General features: G+C 35.5%; 1 protein-coding gene across 3 annotated transcripts in view; it reads left to right on the top strand.

Moving 5' to 3' along the window:
- Window positions 1–25,125, top strand: part of EPS15 (epidermal growth factor receptor pathway substrate 15) — a 62,053-nt gene extending 36,928 nt beyond the window's left edge. For 2 of the 3 annotated variants that reach the window (XM_034415071.3, XM_034415072.2), the window contains 13 exons: window positions 5,614–5,686; window positions 7,801–7,962; window positions 9,260–9,457; window positions 10,432–10,629; window positions 11,101–11,178; window positions 12,319–12,409; window positions 14,337–14,372; window positions 14,790–14,914; window positions 15,624–15,693; window positions 19,403–19,479; window positions 21,363–21,525; window positions 22,040–22,206; window positions 22,998–25,125. In XM_034415071.3, coding sequence (XP_034270962.1) covers window positions 5,614–5,686; window positions 7,801–7,962; window positions 9,260–9,457; window positions 10,432–10,629; window positions 11,101–11,178; window positions 12,319–12,409; window positions 14,337–14,372; window positions 14,790–14,914; window positions 15,624–15,693; window positions 19,403–19,479; window positions 21,363–21,525; window positions 22,040–22,206; window positions 22,998–23,144 — 1,585 coding nt within the window. In that variant the 3' untranslated portion in view covers window positions 23,145–25,125. The remainder of the gene's footprint in view (window positions 1–5,613; window positions 5,687–7,800; window positions 7,963–9,259; window positions 9,458–10,431; window positions 10,630–11,100; window positions 11,179–12,318; window positions 12,410–14,336; window positions 14,373–14,789; window positions 14,915–15,623; window positions 15,694–19,402; window positions 19,480–21,362; window positions 21,526–22,039; window positions 22,207–22,997) is intronic. The other variant, XM_060689912.2, reaches the window with a different exon arrangement.
- The last annotated feature ends 201 nt before the right edge of the window (window positions 25,126–25,326 follow it).

Below are 25,326 nucleotides of genomic sequence, written 5' to 3'. Positions count from 1 at the left end.
CCTATCCTGACTCAAACAGTCTTCGGGCACTGCATTACTTGATTGACTAAGGCTCAAAATATACAGCTGAGTATTACTATACTGTTGGTACCTGACCCAGTGTCAGCAGATGACTGACTAGACACTTACATGCAGACATTAAATGTTTGTCTTACTATGGTGTCTGATTCTGAAATGTACAACAAAAGCTTTTGTACAGCAACTGTGTTGTTTCATAAGCTTTGTTTAAATTCCTGAGCTCTTTCTTTTCCAAAAGTATTTGGATTATCTGGAACAATTTGTACTTCTTGGCACCATATTCAAATTAAGCATTTCTTCTGTGGATTATTTGATCCAGATGCTATTGCTGCTTGAACTTCCAATGCCATTACACATTCTGGAGGGATTAACTGCAGCTTTTGGCTCCTAAACCAGTAATCCTGCTTTGAAGAATGCTGATGAAATTGATACTACTTATTTATGTGTCCTTTGAAATAATGAATGGGAATATCTTGTCCTGATAAACAAATGGAACATTGCAGTATACAAAATGAAATTAGTTTCTGCAACTTTAGAATGAGGTTTAGGTAACAACAACAACGAAATGCTTTGTGTGTATTTGAAGCCTCAGATTGTTAAAAAAAAAGAGAGTTAAAATTACCCTGCTCTTGAAGATATACAGTGCATTCAGAAAGTATTCAGACCCCATTCACTTTTGTCAATTTTGTTATGCTGCAGCCTGATTCTAGAGTTGTTGAAATTCAATTTTTTTCATTAATCTATACTCAGTACATGATGATGATAAAGTGAAAACAGACTTTTAGAAATGTCTGTAAATTTATTAAAAAGCAAAAATTGAAATATTACATTGGCATAAGTATCCAGACCCTTCACTTAGTGCTTTAATGAAGCACCTTTGGCAGCAATTACAGCCTCAAGTCTTTTTGGGTATGACGAGACAACCTTTGCACACCTGGATTGGGGGATTTTCTGCCATTCTTCTTTGCAAATCCTCTCAAGCTCAGTCAGGTTGGATGGTGGCTGTTGGTAGACAGCCATTTTCGGGTCCCTCCAAAGATGGTCAATAGAGTTCAAGTCAGGGCTCTGTCTGGGCCACTCTAGGATATTCACAGAGTTGTCCCTAAGCCAATCCTATGTTGTCTTGGCTGTGTGCTTAGGATCGTTGTCATGTTGGAATGTGAACCTTCAGCCCAGTCTGAGGTCCCGAGTGCTATGGAACAGGTTTTCATTGAGGATAGCCCCGTACTTTGCTCATTCAGCTTTCCCTCAATCCTGACCAGTCTGCCAGTTCCTGTTCTTGAAAACCACCCCCACAGCATGATGCTGCCACAAACATGCTTCACTGTTGGGATGATATTGGGCAGGTGATGAGCAGTGCCTGGTTTCCTCCAGACATAACATTTAGAATTGAGGCCAAACAGTTCAATTTTGGTTTCATCAGACCAAAGAATCTTGCTCCTCACAGTCGTGAGAGTCCTTCAGGTGCTTTTTTTGCAAACTCCAATTGGCTTTTCATGTGTTTTGCACTGAGGAGAGGCTTCCATCTAGCCATGCTGTCATAAAGCCCAGATTGGTAGAGGGCTGCAGTGAAGGTTGTCCTTCTGGAACTCTGTCCCATCTCCACACAGGATCTCAAGCTCAGTCAGAGTGACCATGTGGTTCTTGGTCACCTCTCCTACTAAGGCCCTTCTCCCCTGATTGCTGAGTTTGACCAGGCAACCAGCTCTGGGAAGAGTCATGGTTCTGCCAAACCTCTTCCATTTGAGAATTATGGAGGCTACTGTGCTCTTAGGAACCTTCAGTACAGCAGAAATTTTATTGTAGCCTTTCCCAGATCTGTTCCTTGCAATAATCCTATCTCTGAGCTATCCAGGCAATTCCTTTGACCTCATGGTTTTTGCTCTGCTAAGGTATGCATTGTCAATTGTGAGGCCTTCTATAAAGAGCTGTATGCCTTTCTAAATCATGTCCAATCAATTTAATTTACCACACGTGGACTCCAATCAAGGTGTAGGAACATGTCAGCAATGATCATGAGAAATGGGAGGCACTTGAGCTAAATTTCAAGTGTTGTTGCAAAGGGTCTGAAAACTTATGCCAATGTGATATTTCAGTTTTTTTTTACTTTTTAATAAATTTACAGAATTTTCTAAAACAAAACAAACAAAATTGACAAAAGTGAAGGGGGTCTTAATACTTTCTGTGAATGCACTGTATTTTAGGAATTAGAGGATTAATCCATACAGGCTGATCTGGGCCTACTGTTGCATTTTGGGCTGGCAGCATTTGCTTATATAACTCTGGATCATTTATATATTAAAACAATGCATGTTCTTCTTAGTTATGTCCTCCATATTTGGAATCTATCCAGTAATGTTAATTGTTCTGGCATGAGAGTTGGCTAAATGAATTATTATAGAGCATCATAAAAAGTCTATCTGATTTGCAACACTGGACAATTGACGTGTGTGTGTGTGTGTGTGTGTGTGTGTGTGTGTGTGTATTTGAATCTTTCTCAATTTTCAGAAAATGGTAAGGATAAGGATTTGAACAATTGAAAAAAGAGTTTACTCTGCTGGATTTTAAAGATCCATTAAAACTGATGTTTTTTTCAGCAGCCCTTAGAGGCAAAACTATTATGGAAGGTTCCCTGATATGATTTAACATTTTGTTAGAAATAGATTTATTTTGTCACTTAAGTGATCATTTGCCTCATTGTCTGTATTGTTGGTGTCCTATATAGATGCTTTGTTGCTTCTATTTAGCTAAGCAGCTGAGATGACTTTCATGCCTTGGGTGACCTTAGAGTATATACTCTTAGTGTGTACTCCCAGCATTATTTGCTCATCCCTTCAGTGAATATACCACCACCACAATGAGACAGCAAGACAGACTTTGGAGAGGATTCCCTGTAGTACTAAATCAAAATGTATTTTTACCATGATTCATTGGTTTTGCAGTGTTTTATTACCACTTCTTATTCTGATACATAGATGTTTTCTTAAATACTTTGGGGACAGTAACTTGTTTTTTTTTTAAAGTATGGATTTTGGATTGTTGTTTTTTTTAAAGTATGGATTTTTTAATGAAGTGTTTGATTCTGCGTGCATTATTTTCTATTGGGAAAGTCAGTGGGGAAGAGAAAGCTTGTTGGAAGCTTATTATTTCACTCATTTAATTGACTTTTTGTTTCGGGCATATATACTTGTGAAATTTGTAAACAAATTCATGTAGCTTTTTAGACAACATCTTAGCACACATTTCCCTTCTTCAGACACTGGGATTTATTTATTTATTATTTATTTATTAATTCAATTTGTATGCCGCCCCTCTCCGAAGACTCAGGGCGGCTCACAATGCATTTAAAATCATTATAAAAAACATTTAAAAATTAAAAACTTTAAAAACATTAAAACTCATTCACACCATTCATGGCCGGATCTCGTCGGATCGCAAGAGCGAGATCAACGGCCCCAGGCCTGTCGGAAAAGCCAGGTCTTCACCGCTTTTCAGAAGGCCAATAGGGTGGGGACGGTCTGGACCTCAGGAGGTAACTGGTTCCAGAGAGCTGGGGCAGCCACAGAGAAGACCCTCCCCCGCAGACCCGCCATTGTTTAGCTGACGGGACCCGGAGGAGACCAAGTCTGTGGAATCTTACCGGTCATTGGGAGTTATGTGGTAGAAGGCGGTCTCGAAGATACCCTGGCCCTGAGCCATGTAGGGCTTTAAAGGTAATAACCAACACCTTGAATTGTGACTGGAGACCAATAGGGAGCCAGTGCAGCTCGCAGAGAATTGGTGTAATGTAGGTGTACCTAGGTGCACCCACGACAGCTCGCGCGGCTGCGTTCTGGATCAACTGTAGTCTCCGAACACTTTTCAAGGGTAGCCCAACATGAGGTGACAAGGGCATATTACTTGGACTGCATTACTTAGTTGACTAGGGGAAAGGGAATGATTGGCTCAATGTCATGTTTGGCTTCTGTGCCTAAGGCAGGATTAGAACTCTGGTTTTCTTACTCCTAGTCCATTGCCTCAACTGCTAGGCCAAACTGGCATTATTGTTGTACGTTAACTCTGATTTTAAAGTGATATATCAGTCCCAGCAAATAAATTTGATTAGCAGTTTATTAATATGATTAAAACGTAAATAATTAAAAGGTAAGTTAAAACCAGCCTTTCAAGTTGCTGTATTCACTGTGGTATGTCAATAAAAAAGCAGGCATAATTATGCTTATTGCCTTCAAAAGCCAATTTAAAATTAAAATATTTTTGAAATACTATTTTCCTTTTTTCGTTGTTAATAGTAAGTTGGCATTTTTTACATTGAAGCATGCTTGTCTATGTGTTACTTAAATTTTGTGAATGTGTTCAGTGTTCATTTATTAACCTTTCTTTAAGCAAAGCAAAAAAATGTTTCTGTTGATTTTGCAGATTGAATGAGACATAATCAAAACATATTATAGTGGAATTTAATAATAATAAGGATTTATATGTTATTTCCTGATATTTCTATCTTTTTCCTAGATATAGGCTAAGTTCATATATTTTTCAAAGCCACAATATGGCTTGTTAGTTTTGGCTTATAGTGATGTATACGTCACCAAACACATATTGTGGCTTAGTGTTATAGGTAACTGCAACTCCTGATAGAGAAGAGTTTGGCTTTAACAGTATAGCTTTTAATATAATTTTTCAGCAACATGGAAAATAATGGTAGCAGGTGTAGGATAAGACATTCGGAGTGTGTGATCAGGGGATTAATAAGGTAATACTAGAAATCGTGTGTATGTATGAAAAATATAATGCCTAAATGGATGCATGAATAATCCAGCTAAATCTAAAGGTGCTCTTTAGTTGGGAGACATCTTTAGCTCTTGGAAAAGGATACATTCAGCTAAAGCAAGGACATGTTCTCCTGTTTGATTTACTGTTAATGAATGAAAAAAGAAGCCACTCTAGAATTAATGTAGTATAGCTTTACGAAGGCTTCTATAAATGAATGTACAAAGAGGATTGTGAAATTGAACTGTTACATTTGTGGGTTTTTTTCCATTCATTCCATGACTGAAAACCTACTGAAAGCTGCAGCGTCGTAAGGCATAGGAAAAAATATATAGACATATAGCTTATCTTTAAGATTTTATGCTTCAAGTAACACAAACCTTAGTATTTTTATAGCGAAAAGAAAAGCTAGCACACAGGTTTCTATCTTGCATACTATATATGCAATTCTAGTTCCAGAAGGGTTAAGTGTATGAGAGCTGATGCAGTCCCTCCCTCTTTTTGCCAGACAGTTGTTCCATAGCAACAGTGAGATCACTGAAGACAGTATTTCATTGATTTTTTTTTCCCCTTTCCCCTTTGCTTTCTCTTTAAGCTGTCATTTCCACCTATCCATGACTGGGAGAGTAGACATCTTTTATATTTTAATATTTGGCCTACGTAGGACATTCCTTTTGGCTTTTCTTTCTAAAGCAACACAATCAGTCTTATAAAAATTACATGTTTAGCTATGCATTTAAAAAGAGAGACTGGTTTAGGAGGTTGGATAACTGTGCCTGGCGTAACGGATGTTCTTAAATATTCCTGCCTTATTTGTTGGTCTTCTAGGGAAAAGAACAATGTGGAGCAAGACCTGAAGGAAAAAGGAGAGACAATCAAGCAGAGGACAAGTGAAGTCCAGGTAATTGTCATTTGAATTTTCAAATTTGGTTGATATAAATAGAGCTTATTTTAAAAAATGTCTTTTAATGAATGGTTTCGTCTTTTAGCATATATGTTTTTAGGATTTGTTCCCATTGTGATCAATATATTTGTTATTTTAGGGATTAAAATTGATGTGGTTAATTACATGAATGTTTGTATTATTTGGAAAATAGGCTGAGGGGGAAATGCAGCATTTTTTGTTAGATGCCAGTTTTGGCAGTGATGTTATAATGCAAGCACTGTGGCTATGAATAACAGATTGAGTTTTTGCTTGATATGAGCAAGGATTTGCATCTAGATGGATTCCTTAAAGCTGAAAATCTCTCTCAGTGCTTAAATGTAAATCCAGGTGAGAGAATCAAAATGAATCATTTTGAGCCTGTTATTAAAGGCTGCATAATAGTTCTTTTGGATGGAGCCTTTTTAATTTATTCTTAACCAGTATTTTGTTGCTTTTGCATGACCATTTGCTGGTCATGCAAAATGAAGCAGCAACTTACATAAAGCTATTTAGTTAGTTAACAGTTTTGCTACAGGTGTTGATATATCATAAGATTTCATATAATACTAGCAAAATAATTCCCATGTGTGACTTTTATTAATATTTGTCCTATGACACCAAAGAAACCACAGAGCCCAGAATTTATTTGACTCTAGAAATATCTATATATATATCTATCTATCTATATATCTATCTATAATCTCTTACCTCTGTCTATCTATATCTCCATCTCTCTCCAACACTAGTGGTGTTGTAGTGATCCATTGTAATGGAAAATGAATTTTAAAATTTAGGAGAAAGGCTTTAAAAGAGGAGAGTGTTACTAATGAAACAAATGAATAGTTTCTCTTGAATGTTCGTCTTTAATATAGATCGATGAACAGCTTGTTTCTGTACAATTATTTCTGTAATTACATTAATATTACATTAAGACTGCAAGAATATTACATTTCTTGCAGTCTTTCCAAGAAATATATTGTAATCCAGGCAACATAAGCAGCTTGCTTGCTATGCTTTTCTAGGAAGACACTGACATTTTACAAGATACGATTTTTAAAAATTTAGTATAGATACATTTTCTGTCATGTCTTTGTACCCAAGGGCTTTTGCTAGGAGTGTGATGTTCAGTATCATCACTATAAAGCAGGAATGTTTACAAAACGGGAACATAGTAGAACCCAATTATTCTACCAGAATAATCAAGTTAGTTGTGATTTAAGAGAATTAAAATAAAAATGGCGGAAGTTTTTATTCTGATTTCAGAACAGCCCACTCTGAAGTTGAAATGGCCGATTTTTTTTCTGTGACTAGAAAGCCTTGATCTGCAATGAAATTAAAACCAACCATTTTAATAATAATAATAATATAATAAAACAAATTCTCATAACAAGTCTTGCTTCCAATTAAAAACATTTCACATTCAAATTGAAACCACAGGTTTAATCAAATGTACTTCTATTAGTGATATTGAAAGCTTTGCTCAAAAAGCAATCTAAATTGTGTGAAGCTTTTTGTCATTGATAAATCTTGAAATGTATTGTACTTCAATAGATGCTTGTATCCTGCAGTGTCTTAGCAATGTGTCTTTGGATACAGGTTGCAGGTAGCACTGGGTGAATTGCAGTCATCCTGTTTCTGGGCCACCCTTATAAGTGATGCCCAGCAATAGCCGACAGACATCAGTTAGGAGGACATTTTATTCTCTACCTTAAGTTGCCTATCTGCCATTTCCACCCACTGAATCGCACTACATTTGTTACCAAGAGAAAAATTTTCTCAGTAATTTTGATTAAGTATTACTTTTCTTCAGTTCATCCATCTCATTTCCTTTCTCATACCCTTCCAAACTCTATTTTGATTTATTTTTGTCTTTTTCTGTGTGTATCCTATAAATTTCATATGGCTTTGTTCAGGATAATTCTTGTGAAACATGCGTGCTGAAACTACCTTCTTTTTTTCAATTTTTCAAATATGCACCTACCTGTTCACATCCTCTCCCCTCCATCTTACATCAGAAAGTTAAAATCATTACAACATCATATGGTGGATGTTTTAAGAAGAAATGCAGGCCTGTATTTTTCACTTTTCAGGATCTTCAAGATGAAGTAAGGAGGGAGAGTAATAACTTGCAGAACCTTTTGACTCAGAAGCAGGAGGCAGAAGAAATCCTGAATGGTCTAGATGAGGAGAAAGCCAAGTTAGAAGAGCAGCTTAGTATGATACGGCAGAAATGTATAGAAGAAGTTGATTTAGTGAGTATTTTTACCTTAGCTGTAGAAAGCTGCATTTTCCTCATTGTTTCACTGGGACTGTTGTATACGTGATGTATATACTTATATTCCTTGTTTAAAGAGATTGGCATGGAAATAAATGTATTAAAAATGAATAACCTCACCACATCATTGTTGATTTGATTGCTGTGGGAGTTGTTGGACTATTGTTAATACTCTTGTGTTACACGGTTTAAAGTTTCAAGCATTTTAATTAATTTATTCATTGTGGAAGCTATAATTAATTGTATTTGTGTTGTCATGTCTCTGATCTTTATTAATTAACCGAAGAAAAAAATGAATCAGGGAAAAAGAAGAAAAGAGCAACAACTTAACCACCAGATTCAGTAAGGAAAGAGTAATTGTAGCTCCACATTTCTGGGACACGAGGGGGCTGAGGCTAGAAGGCACTGCTCTTCTGTGGCAATGCCGATGCTCTGGAACAGCTTTCTACAGAGGTCTTTGCCTCCTTCCTTCTGGCTTTCAGGAAACTACTAAAAATGGAGTTATTCCAGAGGGCATTCTCTTAATTTAAGCATTACATCACCTTTATGTGACGTTTTCAGTAAAAGACTACTATATTTCATTGAAAACTTTCATACATAATTTCTCTTTCTAAGCATCAATTTATAAATAAATAAATCATAATTGTTATTAAATAAACAGAGAGAAACAGCTGAGACAGGAAAATCTGGGGATTTTTCCCAGGTTATGCAAAGAACAGGAAACTCAAGTCCACTCTAATTTATATTTTAAATTTGAGAATAAACAAACATGAAGTATGCAAGAGGAAGGACGAAGCCTCTGGCACGCTTTAAGTTCTCCAAATCATGATTTTGCATTTCAGGAATATTTTATCTTTGGCCATCTGGTAAAATGACACAGCAAGAATAATCTCTATGCAGTACAGACTTTTGTGAATATGCCATGAAAGCACATCTCATAATTCAACTATTAGGATGCTAGAGTGGAATATTTTATTTTTTTATGAATTTATTTCTATCTCGCCTTTATTATTTTTACAAATAACTCAAGGCGGCGAACATATCCAACACACCTTCCTCCTCCTATTTTCCTCACAACAACCACTCCGAGAAGTGAGTTGGGCTGAGAGAGAATGACTGACCCAAGAATTCATAGTCTCTTGCTTTCTAGTCTGGTCCTTAACCACTAGACCAAACTGGCTCTAATATGCTCCTGGTTTGGTTAGCTCTTTCTTGTTAAAAATGTTGATGGAAAGAACTGCTAGCTAGTTTTAAATTCACCCTTCACTTTATAGATTACATCTCTAAAAAAAGAAATAGCAGAGCAAGAATCAAAAATCTCTGGATATAAGGATGATTTGAGTAAAGCCCAAGAAGAACTCAGCAGGCTACAGCAAGAAGCTTCAGAGTTAGAGAAAAATGTGGAGGAAGGAAAATTGCAGTTAGCACCTCTCCAGCAGGATCTTCAAGACTCCCAACAAGATATAACTTCAGTAAGTCCCTCTGAAATTGTTCTTTTCCATTATGCTTCCATTGTTGGATTTCCTTAGTTACAAATGTTATTCTATCATTCAACGTTTAACTAAAAAATATACTTGAATTCAGTTGTTAAAGCTGAATTTCTCCTGTTCTGGCTTTGTGTGTCATTCATAATAGAACATTTTTTTATAGTGTAAATACTCAATTTCATGTACTATAATTCAGATGAGTGAAAGGTATTATCCTGACACAGGGAAATATGTGTGTATTTATGTTTCTGTTTTACATATTTAAAGTTTTATATGTCATCCATCATTATTTTAGAGGTTTGTGTTTTGCACTATACAGTATATATGATATCAGTATTGAGCAATTGCTTTTTGCAATTCTCCAAAACCATTTTATCAATCAGAAGTTGATGTTTTGTACCTCTTCTTTCCTTTTACTTCCTTTCTGTTCTACTGGAAGGATAAATAATCTTGAATGTCAGTAATTTAAACATTGTAGGCAAGCTTGTTAATGGCCTGTAGGTTCATAGTATTGTTCCTTTTGCTGGATTTTTTTTAATCAGATAAATGTTGCCAGTTATTAACCAATCAAAGATGTTGTCTTCTTTATGCAATATTTCATTAACCTGTTTAGCTCTAATTGGATGTAAACTAGTCAGATATTTGAGCCAAAAGTCATGCAATTGATCATTTTCAGGTCTAGTTTTGAATCCTTTTTATTCAATTGTTAACCATTTCTGCTTTTATTGTCAGTTCTTCCATTTGATTTTTACTGAATTCATATTCAAATATTTTTATCCATCTAGCATTTTTATTCTAATATTTTTGAGTTTCCCATAATCTTTTCAAAACTGGATTGTTTCCTTTTTTGCTTGGTCTTCAATTTTCAAAATTTCTATTACCATTTATTCTTTGGTAGAATATGTATGTATGTATGTATGTATGTATTTATGTATGTTTGTTTGTTTGTTTATTATTAGGTGCAAGAAAAATTGCTGGAGCTCAAACAGTTGGAAAACAGCCAGTTTAACTGGGAAGTCCAACCACATAGCATATTGATTAATGGGAATGCAGATCACTCTAGCCTCAGCAACAGCAGCAGTGAAACTGTTAACCTAAATGAGAATGCTGAAAGAGAGAATCCAGCAGATTCTGAACAAGTAAATTATGAAACTCCTGTGAGTGGTGCCTGGATTATTTTTTTAAAAAATCTGATCAAATTGTGTGGTGAAGCTTGAGTTTCAATGTAATAAATAAAATATACCAAGTTTTGTTCTAGAACAAGTCCAAAGTATATATGTAAATTGATGAATTAATCAAAGTATTTTTAGATAACTTATTACTAACTACCTAGTTCGGAGATTTCAGAGAAGGTTGAATGTGTTGTTATACATTTGGGAGGGGGGAAGTTGTCTTAACACAGAGTCCAGCATAATATTAGAGAAAAACAGTGTAAGGGTCATAGATTTTCTTCTTCCAAAAGAAAAATGTGAATGATCTCAATTATTTCCATCTGGGAATGACATGATAGAGATTTGTTGAGCCAATTTTTCTTAAATAATAGTCACTAGAAAAAAAAAGTATACCCAAACTGTAGTTGTTGTTAGGAGAACTTATATGTCTGATTTATTTTTTTTTTGCCCTGAAAGGCTAGAAACAGTCCTGAAACAACACATGTAGATACAGAAGAGGAAAAAGAGGAACTGCCATCGGATGTTACCAAAAAAGTGCGTTTAAACAGCGTTTTAATATACAACTTCTAGGAGGCATCTACATTTTGTAGGTTGATGTGATATCATTGTGAAGTCAAGTAAGAGAAGCTCCTTAAATATATGCAAGAACCTTTACAGCTAGTCCTCAACTTACGACCACAACTGAGGCCAAAATTTCTCATGCTAAGTTGTTAAGTGAATTTTGCCCCATTTTACAACCTTTCTTGTCACAGTTGTTAAGTGAATCACTAGCTGTCAAGTTTTAACACAATTTTATAACACAATTGTTAAATGAATCTGGGTTCCCCCCATTGTCTTTGCTTGTCAAAAAGTCACAAAAAGTGATCACATGATCCCGGGGCACTGTAAGCATCATAAATATGAGTCAGTTGCAAAACATCAAAATTATGATCCAGTGACCATGGAGATACATGACCATGGTTATGTAAAAAACGGTCATAGGTCACTTTTTTCAGTGACATTGTAACTTTGAAGTGGAACTAAACGAACTATTGTAAACCACGGACTACCTGTACAAGGGGTAGGGTTTTTTCCCCATTATCCCATAAGTATCCTCCATGTGAGACCATATGAATAAGTCAGACTAAAATAATTTGTGTACTAATGCTAAAACTGGGAGACTTCATAAGCAGAAACCCACTCCCTACACAGTTCGGTTTTTTTTTTTGTTTGTTTGTTTTGTTTTGCTTTAATTTATATGCCGCCCTTTTCCGGAGACTCAGGGCGGCTTACAATGCGTTAAGCAATAGCCTTCATACTTTTGTATATTTATACAAAGTCAGCTTATTGCCTCCACAATCTGGGTGCTCATTTTACCTACCTTTGAAAGGATGGAAGGCTGAGTCAACCTTGAGCCTGGTGAGATTTGAACTTGCAGTAATCGCAAGCAGCAGATGTTAATAACAGTGCTTTAGTCCACTGTACTACCAAGGCTCTTGTTGTTACAACATTACATTTTGATGTAATTTCCCTAAAGTTAATTACAAATGTCTCAAGAGCCTTTTTTTACTGATTTAAATAGTTAGGGGAAAGAATTTCTTATCTTTAGTTAGACTTAAGAGAAAGAGGTAACTTATATAATAGGATGAATGGCAATATATTCTTTTAAACAACAGAACTTTTTTCTTCTTCTAGGAGGTTCTAGTAAATGAACACTCTCATCAACCCTCTGATCAGACAACAGAAGCCAACTTGGACTTTTTTGAGTCTGATCCCTTCGTTGGTAGTAAGTATGTTCAGTTTTCTTTCCCTAGCAACTTACTAAGGAGTCATAATGATACTTCAATTGACCTTTGAACCAAGTACCCAGTGAGTCAACTTAATTTCACTAGATGCCTTTAGACAAACTTTTGATGAGAGTGGATTTCTTCAAGGCGATTGAACTAAATCAATTTATGCAAGATTTTGTTAGATATTAAGTATAGTAGTCCTCAACTTATTACCTTTATTCACAGTTACAACCTTTGCAGCATCTCCATGATCATTTGATCAAAATTCAGATCCTTGGCAACTGGTTCATATTTATGACCATTGCACCGTCCCAGGGTCATGTGATCACTTTTTGCAACCTTCTACTAGCAAAGTCAATGGGGAAGCCAGATTCACTTAACAACCAGGTTACTAATTTATCAACTGCAGTGATTCACTAAACAAATGTGGCAAGAAATGTCGTAAAATGGGGCAAAACTCACTTAACAAATTTTCACTTAACAACATAAATTTTGGACTCAATTGTGGTCATAAATCAAGAACTAACTGTATATTATTGTCCCCAGTTAAATTTTCATTGTTTGAAAGCTTTGCCTTTAAAAAAAAACAGTACTAAATAAAGGCTAAATAACTGAAGATGTATCTATTGTTGATCAATTGATGTCAGTTCTACTAGATAACCTAGACCAATAGGAAATCATTATTCAGAGTCACTTTGTATAATGAAATAGACATCATGTAAAACTCCACAGGAAAGCTAAAACAGATTTTGAAATCAGCTATAAGATAACTTGCAAGTCTGATTATGCTATACCTCCTCCTCCTCCTTATAGTTGTGAACTTATCTTTCTGATCCCAATCCTGAATGTTATCTGGCTGTTTTAGAATTAAAATACTTTATTTTTCGGTCTATAACATGCACTTGTTTCCCCCACACACAAAGTGGGTGGAAATGTCTGTGCGTCTTATAAAGCAAATGTTGCCGAAGCCTCGCCCACCCACCAGCCCGTCTCCCAGCAATTTGCTTCCTTGCAGCAAACAGCCTGGTCAGCTTCAGCACAGCCTGATTTAACACAAGCAGCTGATTGGTGGTTGGATCTGCCTCCTGGAATGCCGCCAATCAGCTGTTCCAGGCTGAGGGGATCGCCACTGCCTATCGCTACCTCCGCACTCCCATTTTCAGCCTCTGCACATCCCGTTTTTGGCCAATTCCAGGCAGTGGGGATAGGCGGCAGCAGCAATCCCCGCCACTTGAAACTGGCTAAAAATGGGACATGTGGAGACCAAAAATGGGATGTGCGGAGGCCAAAAATGGGGCATGTGGAGGCAGCGATGGGTGGCAGTGATAATCCCCACAGTCTGGAATAGCTGATTGATGGTATTCCAGGAGGCAGATCCAACCACCAATCATCTGCTCATGCTAAATCAGGCTGTGCTGAAGCTGACCAGGCTGTTTACTGTTTGCTGCAAGGAGGCAAATTGCTGGGAGGCAGAGGCAGATTTTTTTCCCCTTGTTTTCCTCCCCTCCCCAAAAACTAGGTGTGTTTTATAGTCCAGAGCATCTTATAGTCTGAAAAATATGGTACATTTTACCCCTTGTTCCATTGGCAAAAGAGTTTCATATCTCTGACAAGGTCATCTTCCTTAGTTGACCTAGTTCCTCACCTCTATAGTTAAGCTACATTTGTCTCTTTCTGTTTGTAGACGGTAAAACTTCTAGTGGGCAAAAGGCCAAATAGTTATCAATGGATATTAGTGAAGATTTTTTTTTAAGCTATTGCTGTATCTAGGGAAGCTTTTTCTGCTCTTTGGAAAGTTTCATGACCCTATTCCTCAAGGAGTTCAGGCACAGAATAAGATAAATATAAACCTCTATCCATAGCCTGATATTCTGAACAAAGCTGAAAAATATTTTTATGGACAGTGTTTTACTTTCTAAATAGATGATCCTTTCAAGGATGATCCATTTGGCAAGATCGGTGAGTATTTGTTTTCTTTCCTTTTAACCTTTTAAAAGCATAATTTTCAAGATGTAAATCCATAATTAAAGAATGCATAACAGGGTGGAATTCTTTATTTGTAAAAATCCTCCAGATATTTTGGGTTCAGTTAATATATCAGCAAGCTAGAATGATGGGACTTGTAGATCAAACATTTGTGGGGTGGGAGACCTTTTTGGAAAAGACTCATGTACATTTAAACATTGAGTATGTTGAAGTACAATACTTTGGGGAACAATATGCAACATGGAATATTAATGTTCTAATTAATAAATACATAAACTAGCAGTATAATATTTTATTTTATAGTTTTATAGTTTTTGTGATAAATATTTACAATAGCAAACAACTAAGCACACCTTCTACTAACATTGTCTTCACTTCGCTGTCTTTAAGATCCTTTTGGTAGTGATCCATTTAAAGGTTCAGATCCTTTTGCTGCTGACAACTTTTTCAAGCAGTCATCCGCAGATCCCTTTGGGAATATTGATCCCTTCAGTGCAACAAACAACAATTCCACAGTAAGTCTTAGACAAGATTAGTATTGTGTGTACAGCAGATTTTGGTATGAAATGTCTCCATTAGGTTTGATATAAATAAACTTTGCTTGTTCCTTGTCCTCTGGACAGATATATTTCACAGACATCAGACATTTTACCTTTTATTTGTGCATCATGAATCTTTGAGATCACCTGAAAGCTTGGTTTAGACAACCTCTTGGCATTTAATGAAATCTAGAATTATTAGATAGCATGATATTTCACAATGGTTAAATAGGATTGTTGTGTTTTAGGAAGTTCTCAAAACAACTCTTCTCCATTTTCCTTTTATTTTGGGATCAATAGATTGTTTAATTCATGGCCCATGTAATTTAATGTGTTATATTTGCAGAATCCTAGAATTAAGGGTACTGGTATTTATAGACAACCAGAGGTAGAGTATTGGCATTCTTTATAGTGTTGGTGTTTTAATAACTTCTCAATGGATACCAGTTGGATACCAGCACCCATTTATGAAGGGTTATAGATGCTTCAAACAGAACAGAATTTATTTTAATATTGAAGTTTTGAAAATAACATTCTGAAAAGCTAAATACTGGAATGACTGGAAGGAATGTATTTTAAATGACTCAAGTACAGTTTAATGTTCATTTAGATTTCTCTCTTAATACTTGCAAAAAATAGCCTGTTTGATTTTAAGAATTTGCATTTAATGAATTTTAAATTTTAGACAGAAACACTGAAACATAATGATCCTTTTGCTCCTGGTGGAACTGCTGTGACTGCATCAAGTGATCCAGGTAAGAAATTATAATCACAATCTTAACCTATTTGAGGTGTGAGACATATTTGGATTTTTGAGAGTACATCATAGCTGCTTACTCAAAGTGGCTCCCACAGTGGCCATGGATTACCAAGGACCCTTTTCTGTATAGCAGAGGGAAGACAGTTCCTACAATACCTCCTCAACCATTATAATCAGGCCCAACTTACTTTACTTTTTGTTTTCTTTCCAAGGTAAGTTTGCTCATTTACAGAATACTAAATTATGGCTACCATTGACTGTTAAGCATGCTACTGAAATTATGCAATTCAATAATTTTTCTTTTAAATTCCTGTTAGCTTAAAAGAAAGTAATGTTAGAGGGGAATCTGAAAGATACCAAGTAATGTGTCCATAGGAGTTTGTTGTCCATATGCCATATCAGGGATCTGCAAATTTTGGCAACATTAAAACTTGTAGACTTCAATACCAGAATTTCTCAGCCAGCCATAGTGCTGAGGAATTCTGGGAGTTGAAGTCCACAAGTTTTAAAATTGCCATGTTTGAAGAGCCCTGGGCTATATTTTAGAACCCTCTAGTTATGAGCAAGTCAAGTTATATACATACAGACTAAGCTTTGTGACTCCCCCAATTTAATTGTGTTACATGTATGTGCATCTTTTTAGATTTCCAAAAAGCATCAAGCTCAGCCAAATTAATAATTTAAATAGCTTAATTACTTTATTTTTCAATCAAAACTAAACAGTTAATCCATTGTGTGATGTGTTTCATAATTTTAGGCATGACTGTCTGCCAGAATACATTTTTGTGTTCTCTTAACTAGACTAACTTCTGTAAACATGCTAAATTTGATTAGTTTCAACCCAAGAATTATTCATTTCAAATCCTTAGTGTTAAATGTGATTAGTATCATAATCCAATGTGATTATGTAATGGATTTTGGGAACCCGCTTTCAGAAATATTTGATTCTATCATGTTTAATTATTATATTTTGAAGGCATCAAATTTGACATAATTGTCATGCCTAACAGCAAAGTCGGACAAGGATTTAAACATTTTAAGATCTAAGGAATTATTTAACACACCAGAAGTAAAAGCAGATTCTGACACTGTTTCCAGTATCTGACACTTTCACATTTAGAAGCTTTTATAGTCAAAACTTTTCTGGATACTCCCCTGTTCCTATTCTTTCCCAATCAGAAATAACATTTTAGTGTCATCAGAAAATCTGTTCATATATACAGTAGCTCTAAGTTGAGAGCTGAAATTTTGACAGCTGAATTTCTACATGCTGGTGTTTTCAGGGTTAAATAAACATTTGGACAAGTTCTAAATTGCTCTTCCAGCTCAGATGCTGTCTGGGCTGAGCTAGTGTTTCTTATCAACTTTTCTCAGATAGTAAAGTAATATCACCTGAGCCGTGTCATCTTTTTTTTTTTAAATGACCAAGCGATTCATAATATTACAAAACGTTTTACTAATGCAGTTCCCATATTTAAACTCAAATGTTTGGGAAATTGAGTCAAGATGTGCAATGTATTCTGAAGAGAATCTATTCTTTAAGAATTAGACTAAGTGCAATACAGAGTTTAGATTTAGTGTTTTTGTTGAAGCTTCAACCACAAAAGACAATCTAGAGCAGTGTTTCTCAACCTTAGCAAATGTATGATCGCTGGACTCCAACTCCCAGAATTCCCCAGCCAGCCATGCTGGCTAGGGAATTCTGGGAATTGAAGTCCACACATCTTAAAGCTATCAAGGTTGAGAAACACTGATCTAGAGGGCTGGACTTCAATAGTACAAATATGTTGATGATGAATAATCTGTAGGAGAAGAATGGCAGTACTGGGGGCAGAGTTAAAAAAGGGATCAGTCTCAAATCCCTACTTTAGCTACAACGGGCTGTCCAATCCCTTTATCTAACCTTTATCTAACTCCAAACAGGTAGTAACCTTAGTTGAGAATAAGATTCCTGTGCATAGGCTGTTTAGCAATAAATCAATTTAATTGGATCTTCATGTGTGAACATGGTCTTTCGCACCTGTCACTATGTCTTATTATGTAAACATCCAAAATTGTCCTTTCATGCTACCTGGAGCTTGTATCAAGATGCTGCTGCTTTTGTGTCAGAAGCACCGAGGCACTTCCAGGTTGAAAGAATTAGCTGGTGACATCATTGTTGCCCAGAGGACAGTCGGATGGGGACACCTTTCATGTCCTTGTTAATGTGCCCACCAAAGTGGTACCCATTTATCTAGTTGTGTTTGCACACTTTTGAACTTCCTAGGTGGGCAGCAGCTGGAGCGAATGATGGGAGATCATGTTGGGTCTCGAATGTGGGCTTGCTGATTATCAATCCAGTGTTCTAACAAAGTGAGCCATCATACTCCTCTCCCTATTCAGATCAATGAGCTTACAATTTGATGGGTATACCTTGGGAAGATAGGCTCCATATGGTTCCTGTGCATTCTGAACTTCTGAGTTTAGCACTAGCTATTAAATAGATAATTATTCATTTGTAATATATTTTAGCACATCCTAAATCAACAAGAAGAAATTTGCAAGTTCATGTGAGATTCCTGCAAAAATTTTTATCTTTTATTTTTCGATGCAATACTTATTACTATACAAACACAAGCCTGCCTTGTTTAGACAGTCTTTTATTTTAAAAAAAAATAGTAATATTTGATATTTAAGTTACTCTTGCAGGTGTATTGAAGGCAAATCTATCAGCTATCCTGTCCTTCCTTTATTTAAGACCATTAGAAAATCTATTGTATATAGCTCCAGAGAAGCCAACTAATTATAATCAGCAAGAGTGTCAGCTTTGACATTGTATCAACACAATTAGTTTAAACACCACCAGTGACAAGTTTGCCTGCCAACTAGACTTTTTCATGTACTCTTTGCAACTATATTCCTTCTTAACACATTTATTTGGGTCATTTATCAGACTATGATGGGAAAAGTTAATGTTACTATTTATATGAAAAATGTAGTCATGGCAAAATTGTGCCAAAAGAAAGTGTAACTTAGCTATCAGTTTCTAGAAGTGAGCTGAATGGTCCACAGTTTTTTTTGTGTAGTGTGCCTTCCAAATGGTATCAAATATCCTGTATTTCATTGTAACAATATGCATACAAGTGAAATAGAAAACTAAAATATTTTAAGACTCGTCATATTTGATTTTGAGTTTGAATTCCTTTGTACATTTTGAGGGCCACAATAAGCAAAATAATTTCCATCATCTCTTGCAATAACTTCTAATTATTTTGATGACATTCCTGAGGTTGGTTTTTGGTGTTTTTTTTTTAGTTTAATTCCATATAATAAACTGAATGAGAGCTGAGTGTTAGTGAGCTTTACATAAGCCTTCTTCATATCTGATGAAAATACAGATAGTTTAATAAATAATTTGTTTCCTGTTTTTCATCCTGCATGGTTTTTGGTTTTTGTGCCTCCAAATCAGTGTCAACTCCTGCCTGGACATGTCCTTACTATTTTGGCAAAATTTCAGAAGTGGTTTGTCATTGCCTCCTTCCTAGGTCTGAGAGAAAAATGACCAGCCAAAAGCCACCCTACTGGCTTTGTGCTTAAGGCATATTTAGAACTCGAGTCTCCCAGTTTCTAGCCTGATGCCTTTGCCACTGCACCAGTTTAGCTCTTATTAGATCCTTGCATTGGATTTATCTTCTTTTCTTTATGTTTTCCTTTGCTTACTTCAGCTACAGATCCCTTTGCATCTTTGTTTGGAAATGAATCATTTGGCTGTGATTTTGCTGATTTCAGCACTTTGTCAAAGGTAATTTGAAATGATTAATGCTTGTGGACAAAGTATAAAATTGCTCAGGAACAAATAAAACTTCTGCAAACATTGTAATTTAAGTAACTTGATTCTCTATATCTCATTAATTATAAGTAACTAAGTAACTATATCTCATTAATTATGGGATTATTTGTTTTCTTTATAAAAGCATTGTGGTTAATGGGAAATTACATCATAGGCACTTGTTCATTAGCTCAGCAGTCCAACCTTTGCGGCTTGGTGGCCCGGGTGGTAGAGGGGAACTGAGCAGCATGCTGGCATGTATGCGCACACAGCTCAACTGTAAGTTGAGCTGTGTGCATATGTGCTGGCCTGTTGCTCACGCAAGTCAAGCTATGCATGCGCCGGCCCACCTCTCGCACGGCCCGGTTCCAAATAGGCCATAGTCCGATAGTGGGCCATCGCCTGGGGGTTGGGAACCCCTACATTAGCTGATTTTGATTAGCTGATTTTCTTCTTCAATTCTCAAAATATAATCTGCTCAAGATTCAACTTATTTCTGAAGCCATAATATTTGATAATTCATTAAGCCAAGCCAGACCTGCAATTTGTTGCAGCAGGATTGACATTGAAAAAGTGAAACTGAATGTACAGTCCCAATCATTCAATTCAGTATCATCATTACAGGAAATGATATAGCAGAAACACAACTTTGAGAGTGACACAGTCATGGACACACATGCCATATAGTAATTTTACACAAAAAATAGTTTTTCCAAAAAGCCATCAAAACCTGTACCCTTCATTTAAATCAAAAGGACTTTAAACATTGGCAAACACCTATCATTAATATTTAATAAACTCATAATAAACAAAGATGAAAGCTCTGAGTAGCTATAGAAATCATTACTTTTTGGAGGACTCCAAATCCCTATCAAATAGTACACCACCTCCATGTTTAGTGACCGCATCCATTCCTTAAATTGGAAGCAAAATGATTCGGGGAAAAAGAGATATGCTGCAAAGATCACTGGTTGCTGCCATCCTATTTGGATAAAATTCTTTCGTGCAGCATTATTCTCATTCCAGTGCATGTGATTGTCAAGTGCAGAAATTTGATTGCAAGTACCTGCATTGGTTGGAAAATAATTTTTAAATAAGTATTACCATCATACTTGTGAATAGATGCTAAAAAAGATAGTACTAAATGAGGAGTGGCCTTTGTTCTGTGGCCTATAAATATACTATGTAGTTGGAAACTTCAAATAGCACCTCTGGGGGAAAATATTAAAGCATGCATGTTTGAGTTCTTTATATTAAAGCAGGCGTATACAATCAGGTAGTCCTCAACGTACGACCATAATTGACCCCAAAATTTATGTTGCTAAGTGAGAAATAAAATGAGTTTTGCCCCATTTTATGATTTTTCTTGCCACATTTGTTAAGTGAATCACTGCAGTTGTTAAATTAGTAACACGATTGTTAAGCAAATCTGGCTTCCCCGTTGACTTTGCTTTGTCAGAAGGTTGCAAAAGGTGATCACATGATCCCAGGACACTGAAACCATCATAAATGTGTGTCAGTTGTTAAGCATCCAAATGTAAATCACATGACCATGGGGATACTGCAATGGTCACAAGTGTGAAAAATGGTCATAAGTCACTTTTTTCAGTGTGATTGTAACTTCAAACGGTCATTAAGCAAACTGTTATAAGTCGAGCACTACCTGTGAAAAATGTGATTAAAGCATTGCTTTATGGTGGAAAACTGTGGCTGGTGGGAATCAAGTAATGACATTCATAGGAGCTTAGTAAGCAGCAGTTGGGAGCAACAGTAATATGAGGCCTATAATGATCTGTAAATAAAACAAAAGACCCCAACTTGTGCATAATGGAGTTTATTTCCTGTCTTTTTTTAAGACGAACAATGAGGATCCTTTTAATTCATCTGCAACAAGTTCCGTTAACAATATAGTTATAACAAAAAATTTGTTCGAGGAAGCTCCAGTCAAAAATGAAGATACTCCTCCTGCTTTGCCTCCTAAAACTGGAACACCTACCAGACCTTGTCCTCCCCCACCTGGTAAGAGACAGTATTAAATCTATAAATGCTAAGGTTTATATGGAGCTTTTTTCAGATGTAATGAAACTGTAAAAGAGCATCCTATATTTTCCCCCACGTTCTGTAATACAAGAATGTCCAATTTAGTTACAAACTAATTTTCATTTTTTAAAACTTTGGGTTGTATTTTTTTTAAATGTCCAGTGCAATAAATTATAAAAGAAGCTGTTATTTTGTATTGTTCTAATAGTACTATAAAACTCTAAATTTAATTTGATACGGATGGCTGATTTGAACCATTTTTAATATGAACTGTGATTTAGATGGCTAGCTCCCATTTTATATGTTCAAAACCATTCATGTAATGAAAATCGTGGCAAACATTATCTACTGTCCAACTCAATACCCTCATCCTGTAACTTTAGAATATTTTAGAAAATCACATGAGTTTAGGATATGTAGCATTACTTAATACTATATACTGAATATATTATTGTCATGTTCATAATTATGCTAACTGGTTATTTTGGTGTAGGAAAAAGACCTATCCACAAATTGGAATCTTCAGAATCTTTTAAATTGAATGATCCTTTTCAGCCTTTCCCAAGTTCTGATAGTTGCAAAGGACAGGAAGCTGATCCATTTGCTCCCAGTGGAGTAGGCAAAGAGATGGATTCCAGCAATTTTGCTAATTTCAATGCTGTAAGTACGGAGATAGTCAGTTAAATGATTGTTTTGCAAGAACAGTGAATGTTCCTATAAACCTTGAAGATGGGAATCAGTTCCTCTGTATTAGTAATCTCTTATTTAAAGAATACATCATCATGATCTATTTGGAGAGAAATAGCTTGTTGTTAGCCTTCCAGTAACACATTAACCACGATGCAATAATAACAGTAATTCTGAAAGTTCTCTGAGGTTTTAATCTAGCCATAATTGCATGCAGTATTATATGATGTCCATATATCTAATCTGTAGCAGGACTTACAAATTGATATTGCAACAAGACAGTCTTAGCTCCAAACACTTCCCTTAGCAAGCAGTCATCCAGCAAGCCTCTTCTTTCCTGCCCAGGCATTCGAAAAGGCAGCTGGTTGCAATGTCTGCATGATCCTTAGTTGTTATATTGCATGACAGTCATTTGATACGTTTTCTTGAAAGAGGTGGAGAAAAAGTAAATAACATTCTGAATCTATTGACCACATGATACAGAACTATTCACAAAATTTAGTTTACTTTCTGTGATTAATTATAGGACTAGTATACTGTATGATGTATTTTAAAATAATTCATCTGTATACTTTGCAAATGATAGTACCTGGGCCTTTGTTTGCCTGGGTTGGAAGCTAAGTGGGGTCTGATCTAGTTAATACTATGATGGGAGATAAACTGAAAAGTAAAAAAAAAAAAAAGACTTATTCCTTTCATATTACAGTGTTCACAAATTCTTACTTGCTGTTCTACTAACAAGTCTTATGTTTTTTCTGTTTTAGTATCCTACTGAAGAAGATATGATTGAATGGGCAAAAAGAGAAAGTGAGAGAGAGGAGAAAGAGCGACTAGCAAGATTGAAGCAACAAGAGCAAGAAGATTTAGAACTAGCAATTGCACTCAGTAAATCTGAAATATCAGAAGCATGAAGGGTTGCCTCAAATATTTCTCCTTTTCCTTGGATATCTAAGCTATACGTAAAGTAAATCAGAAGTTACATATGAATGGGAAAGTCAAAAAGGCTTTAAATCCTGCAAATGTGATTTTTTGAGCAATTATCTTATTTTTAACTTTTTCATATCCATTATTTTCATTTGGCAATTGTTTAATATAGCAATTTTCCATTTGTACTTACCTTGGAATTCTTCTGTACTGTACACTATTACACCAAAGTAGCTTATTTTAACATGCAAAAAAAGGAAAACCCTGACAACTCTACATTTTTAAATTTGAACACAGATGCACAACAATATATTGTGGACGATTTCAAAAGACAAATATGTTTCATGCAAAGTACTTTTTTCTATGTAATATATTCTTTGCAGTGTGAAAATCTTTAAAAATGCAAGTGTGAGTAACTGTGAAGTGAACACATTTGTCCTTTAAAGATGGCTAGGTCACATATGAGAGATCTATGTTCTAAAATATTAATAGATGGCATGTTTTATGACTTTTCAGAAGGGTCCTATTTGCAATTCCTATAATATTGAATTATTTTAGTTCTTCCAGGCCTGCATTTGGCCTGTAAGTAAAACTGGCGATATAGTTAATCAAATTATAGTTATTTAAAAAGAAAAATCTAGCTTGCAAATATTCAGGTAATTAAAAATTCTGATAATCCTGCTTTGTATTGAAATATTCATGTCTGACATTACAGTATTAAAATTTATATTTTATATTTTACAGAGATAGCATTTCATCTTAAATACATGAAATGCTTTATGCTTCTTGTTTTCTTTTTACTGGAAGCTCCAATACTGGACTGGATATCAAATAGAAAATTTCTTTTCCCCCCTGCATTAACTGCCTTTTTGCCTGCCCATTAAGAGTCTAAAGAAACTTAGACGTTTTCCAGGGAGATAATAAAATTAGACTGGCCAAATTCAGTGTCACGAATTCTGATGCTAATTGAGCCAGTTTCTTTTGTGAAATATGCAAAAAAAATGGTGATTTGACAGCTGAGTTTGAAATAAGGTAGGAAGTAGACTGCACAAAAGATAACTAACAACAGTCAGTTACTGTTGTGTATAATTTATTGAATGCCAACTGATGGTTGCACCTTAAATTAAATACCCTTATGTGGACACGGAGTCAAAGTAAGATTGAATGTTAAAGAAAAATAAGTTATTTCCTATTCTATATAATGTGTTACATAGTGCAGAGTGTTGAATTCATTCCAGATACCTTCCTTTTTACTCTGAAATGCTTAGTTAGGCTGCAGGCTTACAAAATAGGTGGTCCTGTGTCATTACCACCCCACCCCAATGCATGATATGGTATTTATAACTAAATTTTTTTTTTCTTCTGCTGCAAAGGATTCCATAATTGCCACTGTCAGGATAAGGTATTTCCATTTACCTGTGGATGCTGCTGTCAAGAATCTTTTGAAGAAAGTAGTGTTTCCTCATTTTTTAAATATTAGTTTGGATAAACTTTCTCTTTTGCACTGAGAAATGAGAATTTAAACACCTAATAAACAAAATAAAACCTCTTGCCAAGTATTAATAACCTTAATTTTCTCATGGACTTTCATGGCATTAATCATACAATTTGTGTGGTTAACTGCATTTCTTACTTTTAAATGTATACTTGGTGGACCAATACATTATCTGTGTCATCCATAGTCATGTATACATGTACGTGTATATATGTACACAAACATTAATTCATTCAGGCATAGGATTAAAAGTTCTGAGTCACCTGATGTGACATTTTATGTTACTGATAGATCACAGAACTTTTACTCGGAGTATCTCGATAAACCACTGCTATGTCAGCTTTGATGGCATTACTACTAAAGTTCTAAAAGGCTTGTAAGAACTTTTTCAGGCGGGGTTAACCTCTATTTATAGACTTTGTTTAAAAATTCTAAATACAGCCTGTAATTACGAATTAAACTGTTTAAGTATACATGATGAGCCTAGAGAGTTTTTTTAATGTTTTGTGTAAGGCATAACGCATCACCTGTTTGGATCACTGTTCAAAAATTATTTCACCTGATACAAATATATAAGTGGAAAAAAATGGTTCAACTAATACTTCTGAATATCAGAAATATGTTCCAACCTCCAGATTAAACTGCCATCTCCTATTAGCATGACATTAGATTTG

The sequence above is a fragment of the Pantherophis guttatus genome, chromosome 3 (genome assembly GCF_059756535.1).
Source record: "Pantherophis guttatus breed Tessera chromosome 3, ASM5975653v1, whole genome shotgun sequence".
NCBI lineage: Eukaryota > Metazoa > Chordata > Lepidosauria > Squamata > Colubridae > Pantherophis > Pantherophis guttatus.
This window is presented reverse-complemented; position numbering and strand designations above follow the sequence as displayed.